Raw genomic sequence first — 24525 nt, forward strand, 5'->3', positions numbered from 1 at the left:
TCATTCAATTTGGAACCAAAGTAAAGACAATGAGCCAGCTGTTCTTTGCGATTACTATTGTAACAAGTCAGTATTTTGCTGACACTTATGTTAGAGAGATATTAGCAACAAGTACTATGGAGTCCACTAAACTTATTGATGGGAGTTCAGTGTGTCTTTTCAATTTATTTTAAATTATGCTAGTTTCAAAATTATTCTCCTTGGTTATCTAGAGGGCTGCTATGGTGATCAAGGAGAAAATACTTTATATGATGCAGTTGTAATGAAATGAATCCAGGTTTAGTTCCATGTACAATAGGTTTGCAAGTACTGCATAATGCTAGAGAGAAATTCCAAGAATGGGATGCAGAGAAAGAAAGTTTATATATAATCAGATATAAACAAAAACAAAAAAACATTCATACCCATTATTTCATTCAAAACAAATAATCACTACCATAGCATTAATGCAGTCTTTTTTGATCCATAACCTAACATGACAGAATTAAATGATAATATCTCATTCTATAACATTTTGTAAAATATCATAACAAACTAAAAATAGCCTTACCTAGTTGCTGAAAGAGAAGAGCCACACTGGTGTTGGTAACAGGAAGACTATCATATAAAGGGGTTTGTATCAGTTGTCTGTCTCCTGCTCCCAAGGAAAACAATTTCTATAGATAGAGATATTTCAATACACATTTTAATCTCTTTTGTACATATTTACTACATAATTTAATCTCTTACTCAGAACAAGTACACAATATAAAAAGTTATATTGTTATTTACATATTTCAATCTCAAGACATTATTATTTCTTTTACATACTGAAGTTTAAATCTACGTTGGAAATCAATGTCCTCTGCATAGGCTGACAGAGACTTTAGTGAGACAGCAGTTAGGTCATAAGCATCTCCAGAAGTACCACCACTCAACAATGCATAGGGATACAATCTAAGCGAACTATGTAAAAATGCAAACTATGTAAAAAACTATATAAAAAATGCAAACTATGTAAAAAACTTGCATATCTCCCATCGACTTCTGTGCTGCACACCATCTTCACTGCACTATGCCACTTGAGAAGGTAGTCTTAAAACATTGATTTCTGGATCGACTGAGCAGGTCTTAACTGACCGCTCAGTTGATCCAGATAAGTCGATCTGATGGCAGCGAATTTGCCGCCATTAGTGAAGACATAGCCTACATTTCTGCCAGTTTCTAATTTGATATTTTACTTCAGAGAGATTGATTTGACATTTTACCTGTCTGAGGGAGGAAATAATGGTATCTGTTCTGTAACTGTTCTTCAAGATGTGGTTCTCATGTGTATTCCACTCAGGTGCGTGCACATGCCCTGTGCGTCTGGAGCCAGAGAGTTTTCCATAGCAGTACTTGTCAGGACAGCGCATGCGCTGCACACCTCCTCATCACCCCTTCTGAGGCTATTTAAGGGCTGCACTACCTCAGCCTTCCACATTTCCTTTGTACCAGAATATGTGACTCAAGACTCCAATGCAAAGGGGACAGAAAGAGAGCCATGGAATACATGTATAACCTACATCTTGAAGAATAACAATTACAGAACAGGTAAGTAATCGTTTTTTCTTCTTTGACTGGTTCACACCTGTATTCCACTCAGGTCACTCCCAAGCAGTACAGATAGGCGGTGAGGCATGGAGTTTACCTGAATAGCAACAGCAAAAAGTTTGCATCAGACCTGGAAGCAGTTGTGGTAGCATGATGCTGAGTAAAGGACCACATAGCAGCCCTTATGTCCAGAATAGAAATGTCTTGTAAAATGGCCACAGACGTAGCCTGTGCTCTTGTGGAATGAGCAAGGAGTCTTTTTCAGTGTGAGAAAGATCTGCTACTCCATAGGCTGCTGTAATGCATGCTGTAATCCATCTAGAGATAGTCTGCATTGAAACCACCTGTTTCAGTCTATTGTCATAAGAAACAAACAGACAAGGAAAGATACCTGAAATGGCTTTATTCTATCTAAATAAAATGCCAGTTCTCTTTGCACATCTAATGTCTGAGGACAGTGTTCATCCCTGCCGGAGCGTGGCTTCCGGGTATCGTTTGATTTAGATGAAAGGCATAATACAACTTTGGACAAAACTTTGGATGTGGCCTTAAGGTCACCTTATCTTTATCTTTAAAGAATTGTGTAAATAGAGGGCCTGCCATTGATGGGTACTAAAGTTCTCCCACTTCTCTGGCTCATGTTGTTGCAATGAAGAAAGCTTTTTCTGAGAAAGGTGAGCTAGAGAGCAATTAGCTAGAGGTTCAACTGGAGGGCCCATAAAAGCTGCCAGCACCATGTTTAAGTCCCACATAGGAACAGCATTCTTTATAGGGGGATAGAGAGGAATAATACCTTTGAGAAATCTGCCCAACATTAAATTAGAGAATACTGACTTTTCTTCAATTACAGGATGAACCGCTGAAATCATAGCTAAATGGACCCAAAGTGAACTATGGGAAAGACCTGGAGACTACGGGTGCAATAAGTATTCAAGAATGTCCGGAATCTTAGCGAACTACAGTTGGATACCTCTAGCAGCTGACCAGATAGAAAAATATTCCCACTTAGCCAGGTACTTAGACCTTGTATATTGCTTTCTACTACTTGTGTCTCATAGCAAACAGATCTACAGATGGAGTCCCCCAAACTCCGGAGATCACCAAATCAAATAAGATTAGAGTTGGATGGGACCTCATGAGGTCATTTAATCCAACCCCCTGCTCAAAGCAGGACCAACCCCAACTAAATCATCCAAGCCAGGGTTTTGTAAAGCCACACCTTAAAAACCTCTAAGGATGGAGATGAGCCTCAGCACTCTGTTGTTCAGATACCACCTGTAGGACTGTAGGAAAAGAACCTGTTGAGATGGTCAACCAAATGATTCCGAGAGCCCTGTACGTGAGCAGCCACAGGGTAATACTTTCCCTGATGCAAAAGTATCACAGGCTCATCACCTTTCAACAGAGCTGGTTGGGCCATGCTCTCCTTTGCCTGTTCACATAATATATCACAGTCATATTGTCTGTGAAACTCTGAATTGAAAGGCCAAAGGAATGATGAACAGACATGGAAAATTGCTTGAAGTTCATGCATGTTGATATGCAAAGACACCTCTTGCTCAGTCCTACTCCTCGGCTCACAATGCCCGTAAATGTGCCCCCCAACCTATTTTCAAAGTGTCTGTAATTATGGTCATTATTGGAGGTGGACAAGCAAAGGGGAACGCCTCTGCCTACATTGTTGTGACCCATCCAACAACCCAGGGACCTCAGTACCCTTGGGAGAACTCTGGCCAATTTGGTCAATGGGTGGAAATTTGGTCAGCAGACAGACTTTACCCTACCTTGAAGAGTGTGCAGACATAGCTTTGCAACAAGAACATGTAAGCACATGAGGACATGTGGCCCAAGAGTCTGAAACATCTGGATCATGGTTGGGGGGTGGGATTTGAGGGAGAAGCAGATCAAGCAAATTATTTGAAAGTTCTCCAGGGAGAAAAGCCACTGATTTCATAGAATCGAATACGGCCCCAATGAAGATAATTTTTTGTGTTGGAAGTACCATAAATTTTTCTCTGTACATCCTGAGGTTGAGACAATGAAAAAGACAGGTGATGACATGGACATGATGGAGATATGCCCTGAACTAACCATTCATCCAGGTAAGGGAAGATGAAGGGAAGGGAACCTTTCCTCCTCAAATTGGTGGCCACTACTGCCATGCACTTGGAAAATACACAGTGGGATGAGGACAGTCCAAAGGGAAGCATCCTGTACTGATAATGGTGGCCACCACCACCAAATCTCAGGATCTTCCTGTTGCTTGGTAGCACTGCCACATAAAAATAGGTGTCATGAAGATCAAGGACAGCACACTAGTTGTCATCTAGCAAGGGAAGGAGCAATGCCAGGGTAACCATGCAGAACTTCAGATACTTGATAAACTTGTTGAGATCACAAAGGTCCAGAATGGTCCAACCCCCTTTTCCCTTGGGGATCAAGAAAGTACCAAGAGTAAAACCCCGTGCCTCTATGTTGTAAGGGAACTACCTCTATGGGCCCTGATGCAAGAAGAGTCTGAACTTCTTAGAGGAGCAGCGACTTGTGAGATTGGTCCCTGAAAAGGGACAGGGGATAGATATGAATTGGACAGAATATTCCAGATTCACTATGCTTAGCACCCATTTGTCGGTGATTATAGTGTCCCAAGCACTGAGAAAGCAGGACAATCTGTCCGCATATGGAGGGGACACGACTGGTAGATCACTCGTGATTGTGTCCTCGAGGGGGAAGTCAAACAGGCTGTTTCCCTAGCAACAAATGACAACAAGGTTTGGAGCTAAAACTGGAAGGTCTCCTCCTCTGAGACTTATGTATCTTCTTAGAGAAGTCGTATTGTCTAGGAGGGTATGTGGTTTGCCAGTAGAATAGCTGTTTGTGCTGCTGTTGATGTTGTTGTTGTTGTGGCATGTACTGTCACCTTTTAGTGACTGGAGCAGAGACCCCTAATGATCAGAACACAGCACTGCAGTCTTTTAAAAAAGGCAGAGTGTCACCATCAAAAGACAGGTCCTTTATAGCCTGCTAAATGCCTGGGACTATACAGAGCTATTCAACGAGGCCCTTCTCATTGCAGATGTTATAAATCTGGAGGAAACATCTGCAATATTGACTGTTGACTGCAGTTGACATTTAAACTCATTTCATGAGTCCTCAGGAAGCTTATCAATGAATTTTGAAGAATCCCAATTAAGAAAGTCATATTTCAACAGGAGTGCTTGCTGATTAGCTATGTGAATCTGTAATGACAAAATCAAACAAATCTTTCTCCCCAACATCTCAAGTCTTTTAGATTCTTTTTTTTCTTGAGCATAGATCTGTACCTGCCCTGATGAGATCTTTCATCAACATCAGTGACCACAAGGGAGCTGGGAGGGAATAAAAACACTCACAGTTGTGCATAGAAACACGGTGGTGTTTTTCTGTATGCTTAGCAGTGGGAGTTGGTGAAGCCACTGTATTCCACAAGATATTAGTGGGTGCCAAAAGTGCTTTGTTCATTGGGTGAGCAAACCTCCCAGGGGCTGATGATTTGCAAGATGTCAAGAAGTTTGTGCGCGCTCTCTTGGACATATTCAGTCTGAATGCCAAATGCTGTTGCCATCCTCCTCAAAAGGTCCTGGTATGATTAAAAATCCTCCAGTACTGGGAAGGAGGAACCTGGTTCTAAAGTGTTCTCAGGTAAAGACAATGACAATGATACAGGTGGGATGGACTCTTCATGTAACATAACTGAAACCTGGGCCACAGATTCTGGTTGATGTTGTGGTGGCTCAGTAGAAGGTATCTGAGAGTTCTGCTCTGAAACCAGCAGCTCTGGAGGTTGACATACTAGTGGAGCTTTCCTCTGGGGCAGGTCTATAATCAAGGAATTCCCCAAGGATGCCAATAGGTCCACTGAGGCAATGGGTGTGGAACTGAAGGCCAGCATGAACTCAGACAAAGCAGTCTGTTTCCAGTACCAAGGCGGTCCTGCTCTAGTACTGATGTGCCCCTTCCACAAACATTTCAGAGACTCTTATCAATTTCCACCTACGAGAAGGCAAAAAGGAGGAGGGTTCTGAGTCAGAATTGGAAGAAACCTTAAAAAATCTGAGGATAGTGGAGAAACCATGCTTGGAAGGGCTATCATAAGAACATAAGAATGGCCATATTGGGTCAGACCAATGGTCCATCTAGTCCAGTATCCTGTCTCCTGATAGTGGCCAATGCCAGGTGCTTCAGAGAGAAGGAACAGATCAAGTAAACATCAAGTGATCCATCCCATCACCCATTCCCAGATTCTACCAAACAACAATCCCTGCCCATCCTGGCTAATAGCCATTGAAGGACTTATCTTCCATGAACTTATCTAGTTCTTTTTTGAAGCCCATTATAGTCTTGGCTTTCACAACAATCTCTGGCAAGGAGTTCCACAGGTTTAGTGTGTGTTGTGTGAAGAAATACTTCCTTTTGTTCATTTTAAACTTGCTGCCTATTAATTTCATTTGGTGACCCCCGGTTCTTGTGTTATGAGAAGGAAGAGTAAGTTACTCACCTCATGCAGTAACCGAAGTTCTTCAAGATGTCTCTCTCTGCGGGTGCTTTATTTCAGGTGTCGGTGTGTCCCGGCGCCGTTGATTGGAGATTTGCGCAGCAGTGCCTGTATAAGCCACGCATGCGCGTAGGATGTCTCGAGGCATTGTTGGTGCTCTAACCACTGCCCGCACGGTCCAACCCCCTCAGTTCCTTCTCTACCATGGAGACTTATAGATACTCCAAAGCAGAGGGGAGGAGGGTGGATAGTGGAGCACCCACAGGGACACACATCTTGAAGAACCTTGGTTACTGCACGAGGTGAGTAACTTTCACTTCTTCAAATGACATCCTTGTCGGTGCTCCACTTCAGGTGACTGAAGAGCAATGTCCTGCTACTGGCGATGGGAATTTCAGAGCAGTCTCAATAACTGATGTCAGTATTGTTGACCCTAATTGAGTGCAGATTCAAGTTAGTTTGTGATCGTGTAGTGATTTATAAACGTGTGTTCAGAAGCCCAAGTGGTCACCCTACGTATTTTGGATATAAGAAGGTTATTGAGGAAGGCAATGGAGGTTGCCTTCGCTCTAGTAGAGTGAGTTTTAATACGTACTGGAGGTTTTGTTCCTGATTGTTCATAACATAGTTGTATACATCCTGATATCCATTTGAATAGTCTTTGGGTCGATATTGTGTTTCCCTTTGAGCATTCTGTCGAAGAGATGAATAGTCTCGGTGATTTGCGAAACGCTTTAGTTCTGTTAAGGCACGATAGTAGTGCCCTTCATACGTCTTACATGTGCCATCTAGCCTCTGATTGATTCTTGTGGGGCTTAGAATAAAATGTTGGTAGGTATATGGTCTAGTTTATGTGGAAAGAGAATGATATTTTTAGTAAAAATTTAGGAGGTGGTCTCATAGTGACACTGTCTTCATAAAAAATGGTATAGGGGAGGTTGCCATAAGGGCCCCTCTATTTCACCTACTCTTTTCACTGAGGTTATGGCAACTAGAAATGCTACCTTCATAGACAGATGAAGAAGGGAATAAGTGGCTAGGCGGTCGAAAGGGGAGCGTGTGAGTACCCTTAACATCATATTAAGGTCCCAGACTGGTGTGGGTTCGTGTATCTCTGGTATAAGTTTTGAAGGCCAGTCGAAAAGTGTTTCATGATGGGCTGAGAGAAAATGGGTGATGATGGTCCACTTTACTGGAATGTGCTAATGGCTGCTAAATGTACCTTAACAGAACTAAGGAATAATCCTGAGGTTTTTAATTCCAGTGGTATTCACGTTTGTAGCAGGGGTGCCAAAATCGTGGATATGGTCTTGGTGTGGCACCATATACTAAATCTTTTCCATTTTTGCAGGTATGTTTTGTGAGTGGACAGCTTCCTCCTGTTAAGTAATATATTTCAGACCTGTGTGGAGCACATTCTTTCTATTGGTTGGAACCAAGAAGCCTCCAGGCAATCAGATGGAGCGTGGCCAGATTGGGGTGGGTCGTTCTCCCCTGTTCTGTGATAAGAGATCTCTCTTTGTCAGAAATCTTACTGGGGTGCAGATGGACATTATCATTAGATATGGGCACCACGGTTGTCTGGGCCATGCTGGAGCTATGATGGAGGCACGGTCCTGTTGTATCTTGTTTACTACTCGTGATAGGAGAGGGAATGCATATAGTAATGCCCTTTCCATTTGAGTAGGAAGGCATATCCTAGAGACTGGTGTCTCTGTCTTACTCTGGAGTAAAACTGATTGCATTTGCAGTTTGTTCTTGTCGCAAATAGGTCTATGGATGGTGTGCCCCAGTGTTGAAAAATGTCGCATAGGACCCTGTCATTGATCTCCAAGTCTTGCTCCAGCCCGAATTTCCTGCTCAGCATGTCTGCTGTTGTATTCATGCATGCTGGGAGGTATGAGGCAGATATGTCTATTTTGTGGCTTATGCACCAGTTCCAGAGTTTTATTGCCTTGGTGCATAGTGAGACCAGGCGCCTCCCTGTCTATTTATGTAAAACATGCAGGCTGCATTGTCCGTCATGATTTGGATTGATTTGTGTCTTACCTGTGGAAGGAAATGAGTGCACGCTTTGCGTACCGCTCTCAGTTCCCGTAAGTTGATGTATAATTGGGTCTCCAATGGAGTCCATTGTCCCTGGACAGTGAGACCCTGCATGTGTGCACCCCAGCCTATTAGTGAGGCATTGGTAGTAATTATGATTGATGGTATGCATTTTTGAAATAGTATGCAGGTCTAGGCATTTGTTGTCTTTATCACCTGTGGTGGATTTAGACTGTGATTGCTTAGATCTGTGATGTGCTGCGTTAACCACCAGGGAGTTGGGAGGAGGGTGAGTGAATAGGAACTCCATTCCCTTTGATGGAACGTAATATTTCCTATCAGCCCTTTTACAGGTTGGCAGAATTGATGCCGATGTTTGTCAGATGGTATCAGCAGGTTGCACTATCGCATCGGTAATCAGTAGGGCTATTTTCGTATAGGACGATGTGTGTAATATTTGAAGTAGCTTATGTTGGGTCTCTTCAACCTCTTGTAGAAGTATGTCCTGACTTATTGCTACTCATTTGAACAATTCTTGGTATTGTTTGAAATCATCAGCCATAGTTGGTGGGGGAGGCATTACTGCCTCATCCAAAGATGAGGATGAATTGTGAGTTGGGGAGTTTTCCCCTTGCATCCCACCATCTGATTCCTCCAGGTCTGCATCCTGTCCAGGGGATGGCATAGCAGATTTTTCTAGGGCTTTGGCTGATGTTGAAGGCGTGCCCTGTTGCACATTACGGGATGTACATGGCTTCTCTGAGATGTTATGTGAATGGGAAGATCTTTGAGAAAGCAGTTTCATCTGTTCAATCCACTCCCTCATAGTCCTTTCAATTTGAGCCAATGATCTCAGTGAGGATATAGTGGGGAAGACTGGTATGGGGGAGAAAACTCCTCCATGTGAACCATAAAGAGCAGAATGCAATGCAGGTGTGTCTTCCCATGTATGATGCCGTGAATGCTTTGCTGGTACTGTTGGCACCGAGGCTGGTTGCTCTTTCGGTGTGGTAGTCAGTACTGTGGGTTTTATTCTTTCCGTCACCAGTGCCGATGGTGGCGACAGTACCGATGACAGTGCCAAAGGCAGTGGCATGCGTGTTGGTGCCGTCTTCAGTACCAATTTGACTGGTGTTGGCAGTGCGGTAGCCGGCATTGGTTTTCAGCTCGGTGTCGATGAGTTTTTTGTGCCAACAGTGCCGGAAGTGGTAGGCACCTTAGCTGAACTCTCCCTTGAGGTGGACAATATAGGAGATAGAGACCTGGCCAGACACCGCTTTTGTTTAGGTGTGTCTCTAACAGGTGAGGTCGTGGCTCTTTTCCTTTTCACATTGGAGGTTTGAGCCACAGTGTTGCCTTTTTTTCTGGTGTCAGACTTGGAGGTAGGCTATAGGGACTTTTCTGTAAGAATAAGCTTAAGGTGGAGATCTCTATTTTGCCTGGTTCTTGCTTTAAGCTTGGCACAATGAATGCACTGAGCAGGGATGTGCCCCTCTCCCAGGCACCCAACACAAAAAGTGTATCCATCCATTATCGGGATTGCCTCCCAACAGGATTCACATCTCTTAAATCCTGGTGATCCTGGCATTTCTAAGTTTTTGGGGAGATGATACTCCGTATGTCTAGTTAGACTAGCTATATTTAAACAAAAAAAAAGGGGGGGGGGGGAGGTTTTTTGTTGTTGTTTTTGTTTTTTTTTAAACTATGTAACCTAACTAACTTATTCTATGACTAAATTATGTGACTAAATTATGCCTAAACTAACTATTTTTCAACTTTTATCCTAGGACTAAAGGAGTGCTGCGGAGCTCCGTCTCAGGCCAAGGATGGTTGAGAAGGAACTGAGGGAGTCAGGGTGGCGGTTAGGGAGACAACAATGCTGCGAGACACCCTCCGCGCATGCACAGCCTGTACAGACACTGCTGCACAAATCTCCAATCGATGGCACCGGGGTGCACTGACACCTGAATTGGAGCACCCACAGTGACATCACTCAAAGAAGAATAAATAATACTTATTTATTTACCTTCTCCATACCAGTCATGATTTTATAGATCTCTGTCATATCCCACCTTAGTCATCCTTTTTTCCAAGCTGAAAAGTCCCAGTCTTATTCATCTCTTCTCATATGGAAGCTTTTCCATAGGCCTAATCATTTTTGTTGCCCTTTTCTCTACCTTTTCCAACACCAATATATCTTTTTTGAGATGGGGCGATGAGTTCTGCACGCAGTAGTCAAGACATGGGCATCCCATGGATTTGTAAAGAGGCAACATGATATTCTCTGTCTTATCATCTATCCATTTCCTAATCATTCCTAACATTCTGTTCGCTTTTTTGACTGTGCTGCACATTGAATGAATGTTTTCAGAGTATCCACAATGACTCCAAGATCTCTTTCTTGAGTGGTAACTGCTAATTTAGGCCCAGTCATTTTATATGCATAGTTGGGATTATGTTTTCCAATGTGCATTACTTAATGTTTATCAACATTGAATTTCATCTGCCATTTTGTTGCCCAGTCACCCAATTTTGTGAGATCCCTTTGTAACTCTTCACAGTCTGCTTTGGACTTAACTATCTTGAAAATTTGTACCAACCGCAAATTTAGCCACTTCTCTGTTTACGCACTTTCCAGATCATTTATGAATATGTTGAACAGTACTCTTCCCAGTACCGACTCCTAGAGAACATCACTATTTAAATCTCTCCATTCTGAAAATTAATAATTTATTCCTACCTCTTTGTTTATCTTTTAAACAGCTACTGATTCAGGAGAGGACCTTCCCCCTTATCCCATGACAACTTACTTTGCTTAACAGCCTTTGGTGAGCGACCTTGTCAAAGGCTTTCTGAAAAGGCGTTCTGATGAGTCCACAGCCCAGAGGGAAGACAGCAACATCAGTTTCAAGGTTGGAACAGTGGTCGGTATCAAAGATACACCCCGATATGTTGAAGGGCCCATCTCAAATGTTGGTGCCAGGAAGGGGCCTTTCTTCCGGTGCTGAGTGTCATAACAGATGAATAATTTGGTGCTGAAACTGGAAGTGCAGGACAAACCACTGACAAAGATTTCAAAGTCAAAGACTATACTAATCCAGTAAATAACAATACTGAAGTCGATGCCAGGGAAGCATCTTTATTGCATCTGCAAATCAAAACCAGAATGGTACCATCAGTGGATTCCATTCAGAGACCTCAGATCCAGAATGGCTGAAGGCATATCTTCAATTAAAGAGTCTTGTGCCATTGAAGAACTTGGGACAGAAAGGCTAAGGAGGTCAGATGCCACTTGAAAAGCCTGCAGCATTGATGGGTTCAAAAGGACTGGTGCTGGAGTCGTGTCTGTTGGCACTAAACTCAATGTACATCCTGTCATGGTGCTGAAGTCGATAGTATGATAGCAGTAGAATCCCATTTTGGTACCAGGGAGACACAAGATGAAGGTCGACTCTACACTGCGCTCCGGATGAACCCCAGATAGGTTTGGAGTTCCTTTTGGACTTGGAATAGCTCGTTTGTTTTATGGGCTCTTTTTCATAGTGGGCCTGTAGAGGAGAATCAGTCTCTTCTTACCTGTTGACAAGAGTTTGCGTTCAGAAGCCTGCCTGAGATTGTGGTTACCTCAGAGGCTGATTGGGGGGCTGGAGGGTCGGGCAAAACAGGTCACCATATCTGTTCCATAAGGTGCTGTTTGAGGCATAAGTCTTTAGAGACTTGTATTCTCTTTTTAAAAGAACAACAAATACCACACTACCCTTTGATGATCCCTTTACTGAGGCATAAGAGGTAGCACGTGTGGGGATCACTGTTTGGGATCGCTAACCCACACAAGGGACAATGTTTGATGATTGGCATGTTTGGTGATGGCATGCCTCCGGACTCCATCCTAATCTACTAAAACTATCTAAATTATTACTAACTGCTAGGTAGTACTGCTAAATTACAACTAACTTCTGAAAACTAAAAACAAAAGCACAAATGGGAAAAACAGCTAACTGCATAATAACCGTGAGGTAAACCACACGGGGAGCTCTGACTCAGGCCTCAGGCATGAGAAGGAACTGAGGAGGGTTGGGGTAGTGCCACCCTTAAATAGCCTCAGGAGGGGCCACAAGGAGGCATGCGGCATGTGCACCGCCCCAATGGGTGTTGCTATGGAAAACTTTCTGGCTCTGCTTGAGCTGGACATGAATGCACCTGAGTGGAATACATGTGTGAACCTGTCAAAGAAAACATTATTAGCCTACTAGATCTGAAAGGAAGGCATGAGGGTTTCTAGGCATGAGGAAAGAAAACTGTAAGTGAAAGAAATCTGTATGGCAGTGGCGGTGGTGGGGTAATCCTCACAGATACTGTTAGTAGTTTTCTGTTTCAGCAAATGTTAAAAGGGCTATGAACAGGTACTGAGGAAAGAGCTTACATCCTTTCCCTTTTAAACTAAGGCAAGTACCTAATATTCTCCCAAACCTTTTTCTCCCACTGCATGAATAAAACAAAACAGTAAAATAAAATAAATAGGCAAATTATGGTTTAGCCCCAGCAATATAGAGAGTGCTGGTTGTCTGCACTGACATGTGAGAACCTAGGTTCCATGAGAATTCCTTGGCTTAGTCACTTGCCCCTATCAAGAAAGGGTAGAGTGCTGTGCAAGTGCAGATCTCTTTTGTTTTGAGTTAAAGGAGAAGGGAGCATCTTACATCAACAGTGACCCTTTCACCTGATTAAGGAATGGAACTGGCAGACTGATGGAATTCCTATTAAATGGATGATGCCTACAAAGTTGGGCATGAAATTAAAACAAGAAAGTGTTGGGAATCTGCACGTTTTCTTCAAGACAATTGAGGACCCATAGGAAAGCAGAGAGGCAAAGTGTACAGATGGTGCATATTAAATTCAATTTAGCAATTTGATATTATAGTTTTAGAATCTAATTTTCAGGGATGTCTCACTTTTTAAACTAATGAACCAAGACCTGGCTTCTCATCCAAGGAACACATATTGATGCTATAGGTTCTCCAATATTAAAAAATTGCTCCCTATTTCTGCATATTAGAGAGATGGAACATCTATATTTGAAGATCTTATTTTTGTAGATTTTATTCTGTGAGAGTGATTTTGGTGCTGATGAAAGTTAGGGACTAATAGCACTAACTGAAGCAACAATACAGCCAGGATCAGCTGTAAGCTCCTTCTGTACTGTTCTGGTGATATATGTGAAATTTTATTTCCTACTGCCAACCTGTGACTCTTGACAAGTAGCATATGATAAAGATTAGAGATAATTAGAATGACCATGAGTCTCCCATTTCAGGACAAAATTTGAGAAACATATCAATTTTCCAACAAGACTACCATCTACAAATAGCTACTAAACTAGCAGATGATGTTGAAGGTAAAGAATAGGGAGACAAGGTGACAGAAAAGGAAATTTGAAAGGGAAGAAAAAGTCTTAAAGATGTGTTGCTAAAAAAAGAGATCAAAGGAAGTTACATTCTTTGAATCAGGGCTTGTTAGCTTTCTGTAATTTTGTCAATAGTTTCAGATATTATAGTGAATGTAATAAATATTATTGAATGAGGTTATGTTAGATCTATAGGAAATTAGTATAACATCAAAAGAATTTTAGGTCCTGAAGAAGTTCTGAAATAGTTAAAATTTTAGAATGCTATTTTTCCTCACACAGAAGAGTCCAAAAACCCTGAAAGAAATCCTCCCAATTATGGTTGATGGAACTAGAACTAGAAAAACGGACTATCCACTACTCTGTTTAGCTTATAGTGTACAGATCACATTTCTATAAAAATAATGAGAGACTTTTCGGTTAATAGATACTGTAGATAACCATGCCTGAGAATGTAAGTTATCAAGAACCTATAATCTTCATGGCAACCTGACTTCCAGCTACAATATATTACTCACCAATTGCATTCATCAGAATAGGAGTTACTTGTAGTTCAAGTCACATCAAGATTTATTTTTCCAGTTAACTTTCATAATTCTGTAGCATTGTGCATTCACAGAGAGAGATCTAGAGCACTCATTATCTTGACACAATATGCTATTCCCATTTTAATTGCATGTGAGAATGAATATCAAATAACTTATTTCTTCATTAAGTAATGGTTATTTTATACTTTTGTCTGAGAGCATCACCACATATTACATTCCTACAGTTTGGACAACACTTTTATTGGAAGTAAATTTTTACTCTCTCCATTAAGACTGCTGAGGAGAGTGGGCTGTGGCAGATACACTTATGAATACCTCTGTTTATTCTGTCACTTTTAATTTATCGAGTATTTTGGGCATCTTTAGCTGCATTTTATATTGTTACTTCATCATTTTTGTATTTCATAAAAATGAGAGTCAAAAACAGTTAGCACTGAAGTAATGACTGCCTGCAGGGGCAATGGAATCTTGAACTATAACCATCACACAGACAAAAAGTGAATGAAAAAGGAGAGCACCCAAGAAAAACTACATAAAGTAAAATTATTTCTGAACACATGGTATTAAAAAAAGTTAAATTTATACAGAGTGCTTGATTTGTTAACTATGCCTTGTAAAAGGCAAATCCAGTAACAAAATTAACCCTTTGACCTTAACCTGGAATGGAATTTTTGCTGTCTTTAGAAGGCAGGCTACAGGGACAACACTCAGCTGAACTATGATCCTTTATTTCAATGAAAATATTTAAAGAATTTTCTTTTGTTTTCTTCATAAATTAAATTAACTGGAAAAATACTCTTTTTTCCCCACTTACCTGAGAGCCTCCGGCTGCAGGGACAAGGCATGAACAGAGATTTGCAATGAGATTCTCCAAGGACACACTCAGGCTCTCCACATGCACAGTGTAGATCAAGCCAAGGCAAGCCTAAAAAGATTGAACAACAAACATATAAAACTGTTATGTGGGGAAGGCAAACACTGATAATTACTGAAAAATATACAATAAACATGTCCTAGGACAATCTTAATATAGTAAACTATATTCCAATAGGCGAAAAAATAATTTGCAGCAGGAGAATTCATTCACTTGAAGATATGTCACACCAACTCCCTGAATTCTTGTTGGATTTCACAAACTCGACAGAATGTGTGTATACACATTTAAAAAAATATATAATGCTTAATCTGAGTTCCCTTGTTGAGGCATCCTAAAATAAACTATTTTTTCAAATGAAATTTTAAAATTACAATATTATGATAATATAATTTCACTGGTATTCTTCAGGCCACAGACCTGATCCTGCACTGAGATCTCCTTCTATAAACCGCCATGTTTATGTAAATTACCACTGTAATCAATGGGAATTCATGTCAGTGCAAGGGTCCATGCTCATAGAACCTGAATCAGGGCTGATGCCTAAAATTTTACCACTACTATCCCCGTATTATTATGAGAATCAGTGATCCCCATTTGTATGTCTTCTCTTTGTTTACAGTTTGTATTTTTGTTATTTCAATAAAAAGAATATTTTAAAATAAAGAGCATTGACATTTTAGCATTACTATTTTATTTTTTCATCTCTTCAGTTTTGATTAAGGATTATCACAGGTTTGACAAAACTGATAAAGCTATTTGTTTAGTACTAGATGATACAACATTGGCTCCCAGTAAGTCTTAGAGAAAGAAGGGAGAGAGTAAATTACATTGCTTAATAATGGCACTTTGGCAGCCTTCTATTTTTAGCTGGCTATAATATTGAAAATTCTGAAAAATGGATCATTTGTTAGGTGTTATCCAGTTACAAATAGTTTCAACGGTATGGCAGCAACTTACTATTAAATGAATTATTCCTGCATTACTAAGCTGAACTATTTTTGCTTCAGTTAACATAATTAATTTTTTAACATCTGAAAGTGCTAGAGTCCTGATAAAAAATTAAGTTTTCTGTTTACTTCAGGTCAGTCACCATACCAACTGGAAAAAATCTTATATTCCAAATCTCTTTATATATCTTAAATTAATCTAGAAGAGTCACTAATTCATTACTTTATAGGTAGGAAGATAATCCATATACTATAATCCTCAATACTTATCTAATTCTTTATATTCTTAAACAAATAGTGTCAGATGAGATTAATTTTACCTATAAGCAGTGGTTTTGTCATGAAGGTTTTTTTCATTAGGCTTTTAGCTGAGTCCAGTAAGACTTTATTTGATGGTCTATGTAGATTTAAAACTAGGCCTCTGTGCGTAAAAGGGCATTGCATTAATCCATAGGGGCATTCCGTCTCCTAGACATTGATTTTTATTTAGTACAGTCTAATTCTACTTGTGCTAGTAAATTCCCAAACCAATGCTGAGATGTTTTAAATCAAAACTACTTGTCACTGCTGCTCATTAAAAACAGATTTGTACACTGACACATATTACAAATGGCAGCTGGGAGTTCTTTACCCTGAAAATTTCTGGATAATCTAGTCTGGACACCAACACCAGGCTTTTGGGAGAAAATACTTCAGCAGGCTGAATTAAACCACTCTCCTCCTCTTCACCTTCTGTCTCTTTTGTTCCCTTGAAAACAGATACAGTTCAATTAATTAACAGAAAGAAGCACTTCTTCTAAATAAGGTTAGTATTCCTACAAAGAAATATTTTTAGAACGTTTAAGGACCAAGATAACTTAGAAAGAAAAAAATTATATATTGCATAGAACCTTTGAAAGAATCACAAATACACATTATTTTTAGCTACCTATAAGGAAATCCCAACAGCTTTAGAGAAAACACTATGTGTACAGACACTGTACCAATGTAATTACTAAAAAGTACCAAAATATTGACTTAAACCCAACATTGTCGTGAAGAAGAATAACTGTTTCCTCATTTTCATATCAAAAGTATAGTGCCATCAAATTGTAGGAAAAATAATTAATAACTGGTTTCTGTTTAAAAGAAAAAAGGACCTGAACCTAAAACTGTAAATGGGTACACCCCATAAACATACAGAGATCCACTGCCGTCACTTGCAGGATCAGGGCCTTAGTTTATCCAATATGGACAATTAGGATGCCAAACTAACCATTTATTTTGTTTTGCTCACCCATTTGCTTTGCTCACCCATTCTCACCTCCTACTCAATGACTGTCATTAGCTCTCAAGTACCCGGCTTTCATCCACCTCCCCCATTGTTCTCTATGCACTTGTATATCTATGTTTCCTATTTACTGTATCATTCTACCTCTGCATCTGATGAAGTGAACTGAGTCTAACGAAAGCTTATGCCTACAAAAATTAAATTTGCTAGTCTTTAAAGTGCCACAGAACTCTCATTTTTTTTAACCATTTGTCGTCTGCTTTAGTCTTTTACAAGAATTATGCTATAGCACTTTAAGGAGACTAAAATAACTGGTAAATGCTTCATTACTGTGCTATTATGCACATAATGCAGTATGTTTGACACCTTTTAGTCTGTCAGAAGTCTGATCACAAAGTTTTCTTGAACTAACTGTGGAGTGGGCAGAGGTGGATGGGATCACATGGTTCAATTAATATCTTTCAGTGAGATCCCAGTAGCTGGTGATGGATGACTGTATTTGCTCTGAGGGGTCTCACATACATCTATTAGTGGCTGGAGTAACTTCTTCATCCTTATTTAACTGAACTATTCTCTTGAATGTGTATACTGCTATTGTCACCCATGGTTTGTTATATCTAGATGAGAGTCCTGTAATACATTCTACATGGCATTATACCTGATGAGCATGTGGAAGCTATACCTGGCTGCTGAACATGGCAGCTCACCCACTAAATGAGGCTACCCAAAGATCCAAAGACCGCACGGGCTTCCTACATGCCTCCAGGTGTAATTCAAGGCGCTGGTATTGAGTTTGAAAGTTTGGTGGCATGCCATTTGGATCTGAGTTACCCGAGAGACCATCTCTTCCTCACTTTCCAACATAATGGAGCCAACTATTGTACTGCAGTTTAACAGACCCTTGATTTAATCATCTGGAGACAGTGGAAGCCACATCCCTGTTTGTGTCGTTGACCTAAAAATTTGTTGACCTTCAGAGCACAATGCAATTCTACCTGTTTTCTCAGACTTTTACCTGAATAGGCTAAAGCAGGAATTTAACTGGGATTACATTTACTCTAGATTTGTGGGATGAAATATAATGCATTTTTCATTAGCACTGATTGATTGATTTGGTGGCTTTTTTAAATTATACACACATCAGATACATTAGAAGTGGATGCATTTTTGTAAACCAGAAAAATAAATGAACTAAAACATTTATTATTTAATGTGGAATACTATTTAAATAAACTTCCACTGTTGAAGGTACTACTGCAAAACAACATTTAACTGTAATGTAAGGTATGCAGTCCAACCCATCACTTTACCAAACAAATCATTAAAATATATATATATTAAATATTAAAAAAATATATATAACATTGGAATGTATTGTGCTTTAACAAATCAGTCAGATTTTAAAAATCTGTCAGTCATTCATTTAAATAGGACAGTATTTCATATTAAATGTTCCCTGTGTACATCTGTAGATACAAACAGTAAGACAGACTGTACAAAAGGCAGCTTTTAGAATTTGATCAAATGGCTCATTAGTTAAAATAATCTGAGTGTTTGGTGTGGATTTACTATTAAACATCTTCTATATAAAGTAATATTACTATGTAGTATTAGTACTCATTAACTAAGGCAATTTTAGCAGTCTTTTTCATATTCAAACAAAAATGATAATATAATCTGAGACAAAGTTTCAATCCTTTTTGCAGTTTAAAACCACAGGGTTGTTCACCACTGTCTCCAGATAATCTTGGAACTACAGGAATTTCATCACAAGGAAACCAGCTGGGATTTGTAAAAAAAAAAAAAAAAAAGCCTTATTAACCTATGGAATGCTGAATTTCTGGTGAAGAAATAGATCATTCAGATAAACCTCATAACCTTACTCAGCACATTTCACAAGTAACCATACTAAAAAAAAACCTATATAGTAATATAAAATAAGTATCGTTCATTCACAAAGATTTGTCTCGATCGTACCTATTATAACAAACAAAACACTAAGCACTCTTTCGTTGATGGCATTCCTCACATTCTTTGACAAATTAATTATCTGACATACTATAAACTGTAAAAAAATGCACCGTCTTTCTAATATTTGAGTACCCCCCCCCCCCCCCAACAACACTCGTCTAATTGCTTTCTTTGTGCCTCTGACCCAACATTCGTCTATGCAGACATCACAAGATCTCCTTAATTATGAATTGCACCGGGGGGGAGGGGGGAACTACTTCCTTAAGATCTAACAGCATGAAACAGCAGCTTTTTACTGCTGGCATGCATCTCAAAAATATAGATATCACTACTCCAGTAATACATTCATCACTGTCCTACAAGGAAGGAGTCTGGGTACAAATTCTCTTAGTTGGCAGGAATGCAGTCACTTTCATTTTATTACTTTAATTCAGAATGTATGGCTTCTCTAAACTAGCCCACACCCAAATACAAACAGTAAATAACAATGCCAACAAAAGGAAAAGCTAACCTCAAGGGCTAATTTTATAAATGCATGTATCAGAAAACAACTGTTTTTTTCTAATTGTAGCCAAAGTTCCACAACTGGTGTAATTAACTTTGATTCAATATGTAACAACAGAACTTAAGGCTGAAAACAGTTACATGATTTATCACAGTAAAAACACCTGGGAACATCTTTTGGAAATCCTACAGATCCTCTCAACCAAAGTTAAAAATAGTATGGACTCTCATAGCAAACTACAGGGCCAGTTTCTTTTGCTTTAGAAATCTCCACCCAATAAGCAAAATCACTGTTTTAGAACTACATTAATTTTCAATCTAAATATAGAACTTTCTGTTGCTATTTCGTCTCTGCATACTAGTACTGGTCCTTCTGAACACAAAGACTACAGGCTATTGTACGGCTATATCGGAAGGACAGGGGACACTGGATATGATTTAATCAGGCTGCAACTTTATTATTAGATGTCTGGGACTGCCCGGCAGATAAAAGTGTACAGTGCAGGTTAACTCCATGATCACCTCAATATCTACCAGGGGTCTTCTGCTATCCCCCGCTTTTTCCATCCTAGTCCCCAGCCAACCTACTGTTGGGAGCTTACCATCCCCTTTCCCCCCTTTTAATGAGGGGTAAGGTGGGCTATAAAGGAAGGAGGGTTGGCTCCCCGCCATGCCAGTCATAGGCACCCTGTAACCCCCCATTCCGCTCCTTTAACAAACGCCTCCTTTAAGTCTTTTACCAAACCATTTATCTGATCACTATATCCCTTCCCTATGAACTGCCTGCACTGGACATCCCCCCCATACTAACATAATGAGTTGCAACATCAGAGCCTAATTCCCTTCCCTACTCACCGTAAACATAGCTCCCCCCAAACCCGCTGTGGGGAAAGTGAACCCCCCCTCACTCTACCTTCCCAGCCCCCTGAGAAAGGAGGGGCTAGCACAATGACCACACTGGGTCCCAACCAAACCTGGTATTTTGCCACTTCCAAGGGTGGGAGCTGCGTCATCTGATCTGGGGAAAAGGGGCTTCTCCCACCAGGCTTGCCCTTTATCAACTCCCTACCCCTTCCAGTCCCTGGGGGATGAGTCAGTGTCGCCATGCTGACCCACTCTCCTTTTGCAGCAGTCTCTGTGCGTCTCCCTCACCTCCCACACTTCAAGAAATATACTCTTTCCCGCAGCAAGCCAGACAATGTCCCCTCTCCCCCCTTCCAGGTGCACTGCAGTGATTTTGAAGAGAAGCCAAGAGATTTCAGGGGATGAGGAGAGGCTCATTGCACATCTCTAATTTCAGATCATTCATTTGATGAAGATATTATATTTTGAAAATTGGTTATGCTCTGAATAATCTTGTGATTATTTAAAATATTTATTTATCTCACTTTTCCAAGATATTTTGTCTGTTAAGTAATTGCCATGTTTGGAATAATAAAAATGCTGCAAAGAAGGCTTTCTATAGAATTGCTATCTGTCCCATTTTTAAACACCGTGATAATTTTTTGTTGTTTACCTTGCAAAAGTGTCTTATTCTTGATATGAAATGTCAAGGTGGGAAACTAGTGGTGACTTCAGGCAGAGGATTTCATAAATGGAAAGCAGCAGCTGCTGTTGAACGTGGATTCAATAAAAAGGGGAAATTGCTGTACTTTAATGATTCTGCTACTATTGAAATCAATGGGATTTTTGCCATTGTCCTCATTGAAAAAAGGAATAGGCACCAAGAGTTAATATGTAGAGATATAAAATGAAACCCATAGCAATTCTTTTTCAGTACTGCAGGGAAAAAGCTGATCAATTCTGGGTTTTTACAACAGAAGAACAAGCAATTTCTATATCAGAGAAGACTCAAATAACAGAAAATTGTTTTTTATATGCCAGCTAGGTTTAGCCCTGAAGATCCTGGAAAATTATTATTTGACCCTTCATGGTGGAAATGTTAGGCAACAACACCATTTGATAGCTAACCAGAATACAGTGTTAGTGTACTCATATAATTTAAATTATTCAGAATCTGCCTGCAGATCAAAATAGAACAGTATAAAAGCAATTGGTTCTGTGTTATTGGATATCTAATCTGATTTCATTTACTATAAAAGAGAATTATATTAAATATTTTAATATCACAGCACAAACACCTGGTACAGAGAAAAAAACCTACTGCCATCTGCTGGACTACTGCACATTGATTTTCACCATAATAAGAACAAAGATGTTGGCAGTGCAGACAATTCTATTTTAGCAGTCCATTTGTGCATCTTATATCAGGGTGAAAAAGGTAATGATCCACAACTTGACGAAAAGACACGTTATGATCTTTCCTTTCATCATCAGTCACATATACCGTAAAGGTAAATTTATTCTCACCTTTTCTAATTTTTATACCAACAATAGGTTACAAAATTCAATTTCAAGAGGACTTGTTTATATATAGTTTGACCGTTAAAATTTAGTTTATTTCAAACAAAAACTTATTTTATCAACTAATCTAATCAACAATCACAAGTTTTAGGTTTAAGAGCACCAAAATCTGACTACCCTATGAGATTTTTTCTGTGACACAATTAGAAAAAAGATCACTTAAAATGTGTGTTTACAGTGCCATAAGGTAGAAGGAACATGGAAGCTTGTATGGATTAACATAAAGTAAAATAAAGAAAATGCAGGTCTTAATGCACAGCTATAGACTGGGGACCGACGAGCTGGGCAGCAGCTCTGCAGAAAAGGACCTGGGGGTAACAGTGGATAAAAAGCTGGATATGAGTCAGCAGTGTGCCCTGGTTGTCAAGAAGGCTAATAGCATATTGGGCTGCATTAGGAGGGGCATTGCCAGCAGGTCACGGGAAGTGATTATTCCCCTCTATTCGGCATTGGTGAGGCCGCATTTAGAATATTGAGTCCAGTTTTGGGCCCCCCACTACAAAAAGGATGTGGACAAATTGGAGAGAGTTCAGCGGAGGGCAACAAAAACGATTAGGGGGCTGGAGCAAAGGACTTATGAGGAGAGACTGAGGGAACTGGGCTTGTTTAGTCTGCAAAAGAGAAGAATGAGGGGGGATTTGATAGCGGCCTTCAACTACCTGAAAGGGGGTTCCAGGGAGGATGGGGCTAGGCTGTTCTCGGTGGTGGCAGATGACAGAACAAGGAGCAACGGTCTCAAGTTGCAGGGCGGGAGGTCTAGGTTGGACATTAGGAAAACGTTTTTCACTAGGAGGGTGGTGAAGCACTGGAATAGGTTACCTAGGGAGGTGGTGGAATCTCCATCCTTAGAGGTTTTTAAGCTGAGGGTTGACAAAGCCCTGGCTGGGATGATATAGCTGAGGTTAGTCCTGCTTTGAGAAGTGGGTTGGACTAGATGACCTCCTGAGATCCCTTCCAACTCTAATATTCTATGATTAATTTTTCTTCAATGGCCTATTTTAACTTATATAAGAGAGTAGATTTCTGCATATTTATTAACAGATCTATGTCCTGGAAAGTTGACTGTATTAACTTTACATTTGCCTCCACCTGGGCCTTGGTCCGACCTCTGATCAGCCAGTCGTTGAGATAAGGGTAGACCTGAACCCCGTTTCCTCAGGAAGACTGCTACAACCCCATGCACTTTGTGAACACCTGAGAGGTTGCTAACAGGCTGAATGGGAGTACTGTGAATTAGTAGTACATGTGGTTCACAATGAATCTGAGGAAACTTCTGTGTTCCTGAAAGACTGAAATATGAAAATAAATGTCCTTCAAATCAAAGGTAGTGTACCAGTCCTCTGAATCTAGGACGATGGAGGACAAGGAGACCATGCGGAAATTCAGTTTCTTCATGAATCTGTTGCGATTTCGCAGGTTCAAAATTGGTCTGAGAACACTGTTGACTTTTGGGATTAGGAAATAATCGGAGTAGTACCGCCTCCCTTTAATTTTGGTTAACCTTCTCCACTGCTCCCACCCTTAGGAGAGACTGCACTTCTTGGGTTAGACATTGCTCGTGAGAAGGGTCCCTGAAAAGAGACAGGGAATGGGGATGGAAGGAGGGAAACAACTAAACTGAAGGGTGTATCCCAGTGCTATCATGCATAGCACCCACCGATCCAAGGTAATACAGGCCTATGCCCAAAAGAAGTGGGACAACCAGTCCATAAAAACTGGGGAAATCAGAATCAACAAATTGTCCTGATATGTCATCCCCAAGTGCCCCATCAAAAGACCTGCTTAGACCCCACTGAGTGTCTAGGGGAGGCAGGAATGGATGCAGACAAAGACTGAGGTGGGGGTCTTGTCCGGTAGCCCCTGCTCCTCCTCTTACTATAGTCCTTTTGGGCTGGCAGAGAGAAGAAGTGAGCAGGCAATTGGGGTTTATAGTTCCTAGAAGGAGCCAGTGTATGTAGCCCTAGGGACTCCAGGGTGGCTTGAGTCCTGTATAGTTTGGCATCTGTTTGCTCTGAAAAGAGTGACGTGCCCTCAAAAGGGAGGTTTTATAAGGTCTGCAGTACCTCATTGGGTAGGCCCAAGGACTGAAGCCAAGAGTTTCTCCTCATTATCACTGCAGAAGCCATAGATTTCACCTCCTTAACTAGGACTGTGAATTCACTTCTGGACTCCTGTGGCAATAATTATTTGAATTTTGCCATCGAATAGAATGGCTGAATAGACCTTTCTACCTAAAAGGTCTAATTTTTTGGTATCCCTGGGAGTTGGACCTTGCTGACCATGTTGCTCCTGCTTGTTGGCCACTGATACCACCAGTGAGCTGGGTGGGCACGGGTGTAAAAGAATTCAAACCCCTTGGCTGGAACAAAGTACTTTTTCTCCATCCTTTTTGCCACTGGTTGCAGGGGTGCTGGGATCTGCCATAAGG

At 40.5% G+C, this 24525-nt stretch overlaps 1 protein-coding gene across 6 annotated transcripts in view; it reads right to left on the reverse strand.

The window, feature by feature from the left end:
• The window catches only part of SBF2 (SET binding factor 2), a 547042-nt gene that overhangs the window by 276948 nt on the left and 245569 nt on the right, over nt 1-24525 (reverse strand). For all 6 annotated transcript variants that reach the window (XR_010918455.1, XM_067540773.1, XM_067540774.1 and 3 more), the window contains exons 4-6: nt 16560-16676; nt 14919-15029; nt 551-656 (exon numbers count right to left, since the gene is read on the reverse strand). Coding sequence is in view for 5 of the 6 variants with exons in the window: in XM_067540773.1 (XP_067396874.1) it covers nt 551-656; nt 14919-15029; nt 16560-16676 (334 nt within the window). In the remaining variant the exon portion in view is untranslated. The remainder of the gene's footprint in view (nt 1-550; nt 657-14918; nt 15030-16559; nt 16677-24525) is intronic.

This window comes from Emydura macquarii, unplaced genomic scaffold (genome assembly GCF_026122565.2).
Source record: "Emydura macquarii macquarii isolate MOO-44397 ecotype Brisbane River unplaced genomic scaffold, CSIRO-AGI_Emac_v2 contig_587, whole genome shotgun sequence".
In the NCBI taxonomy this organism is placed as follows: Eukaryota; Metazoa; Chordata; order Testudines; family Chelidae; genus Emydura; species Emydura macquarii.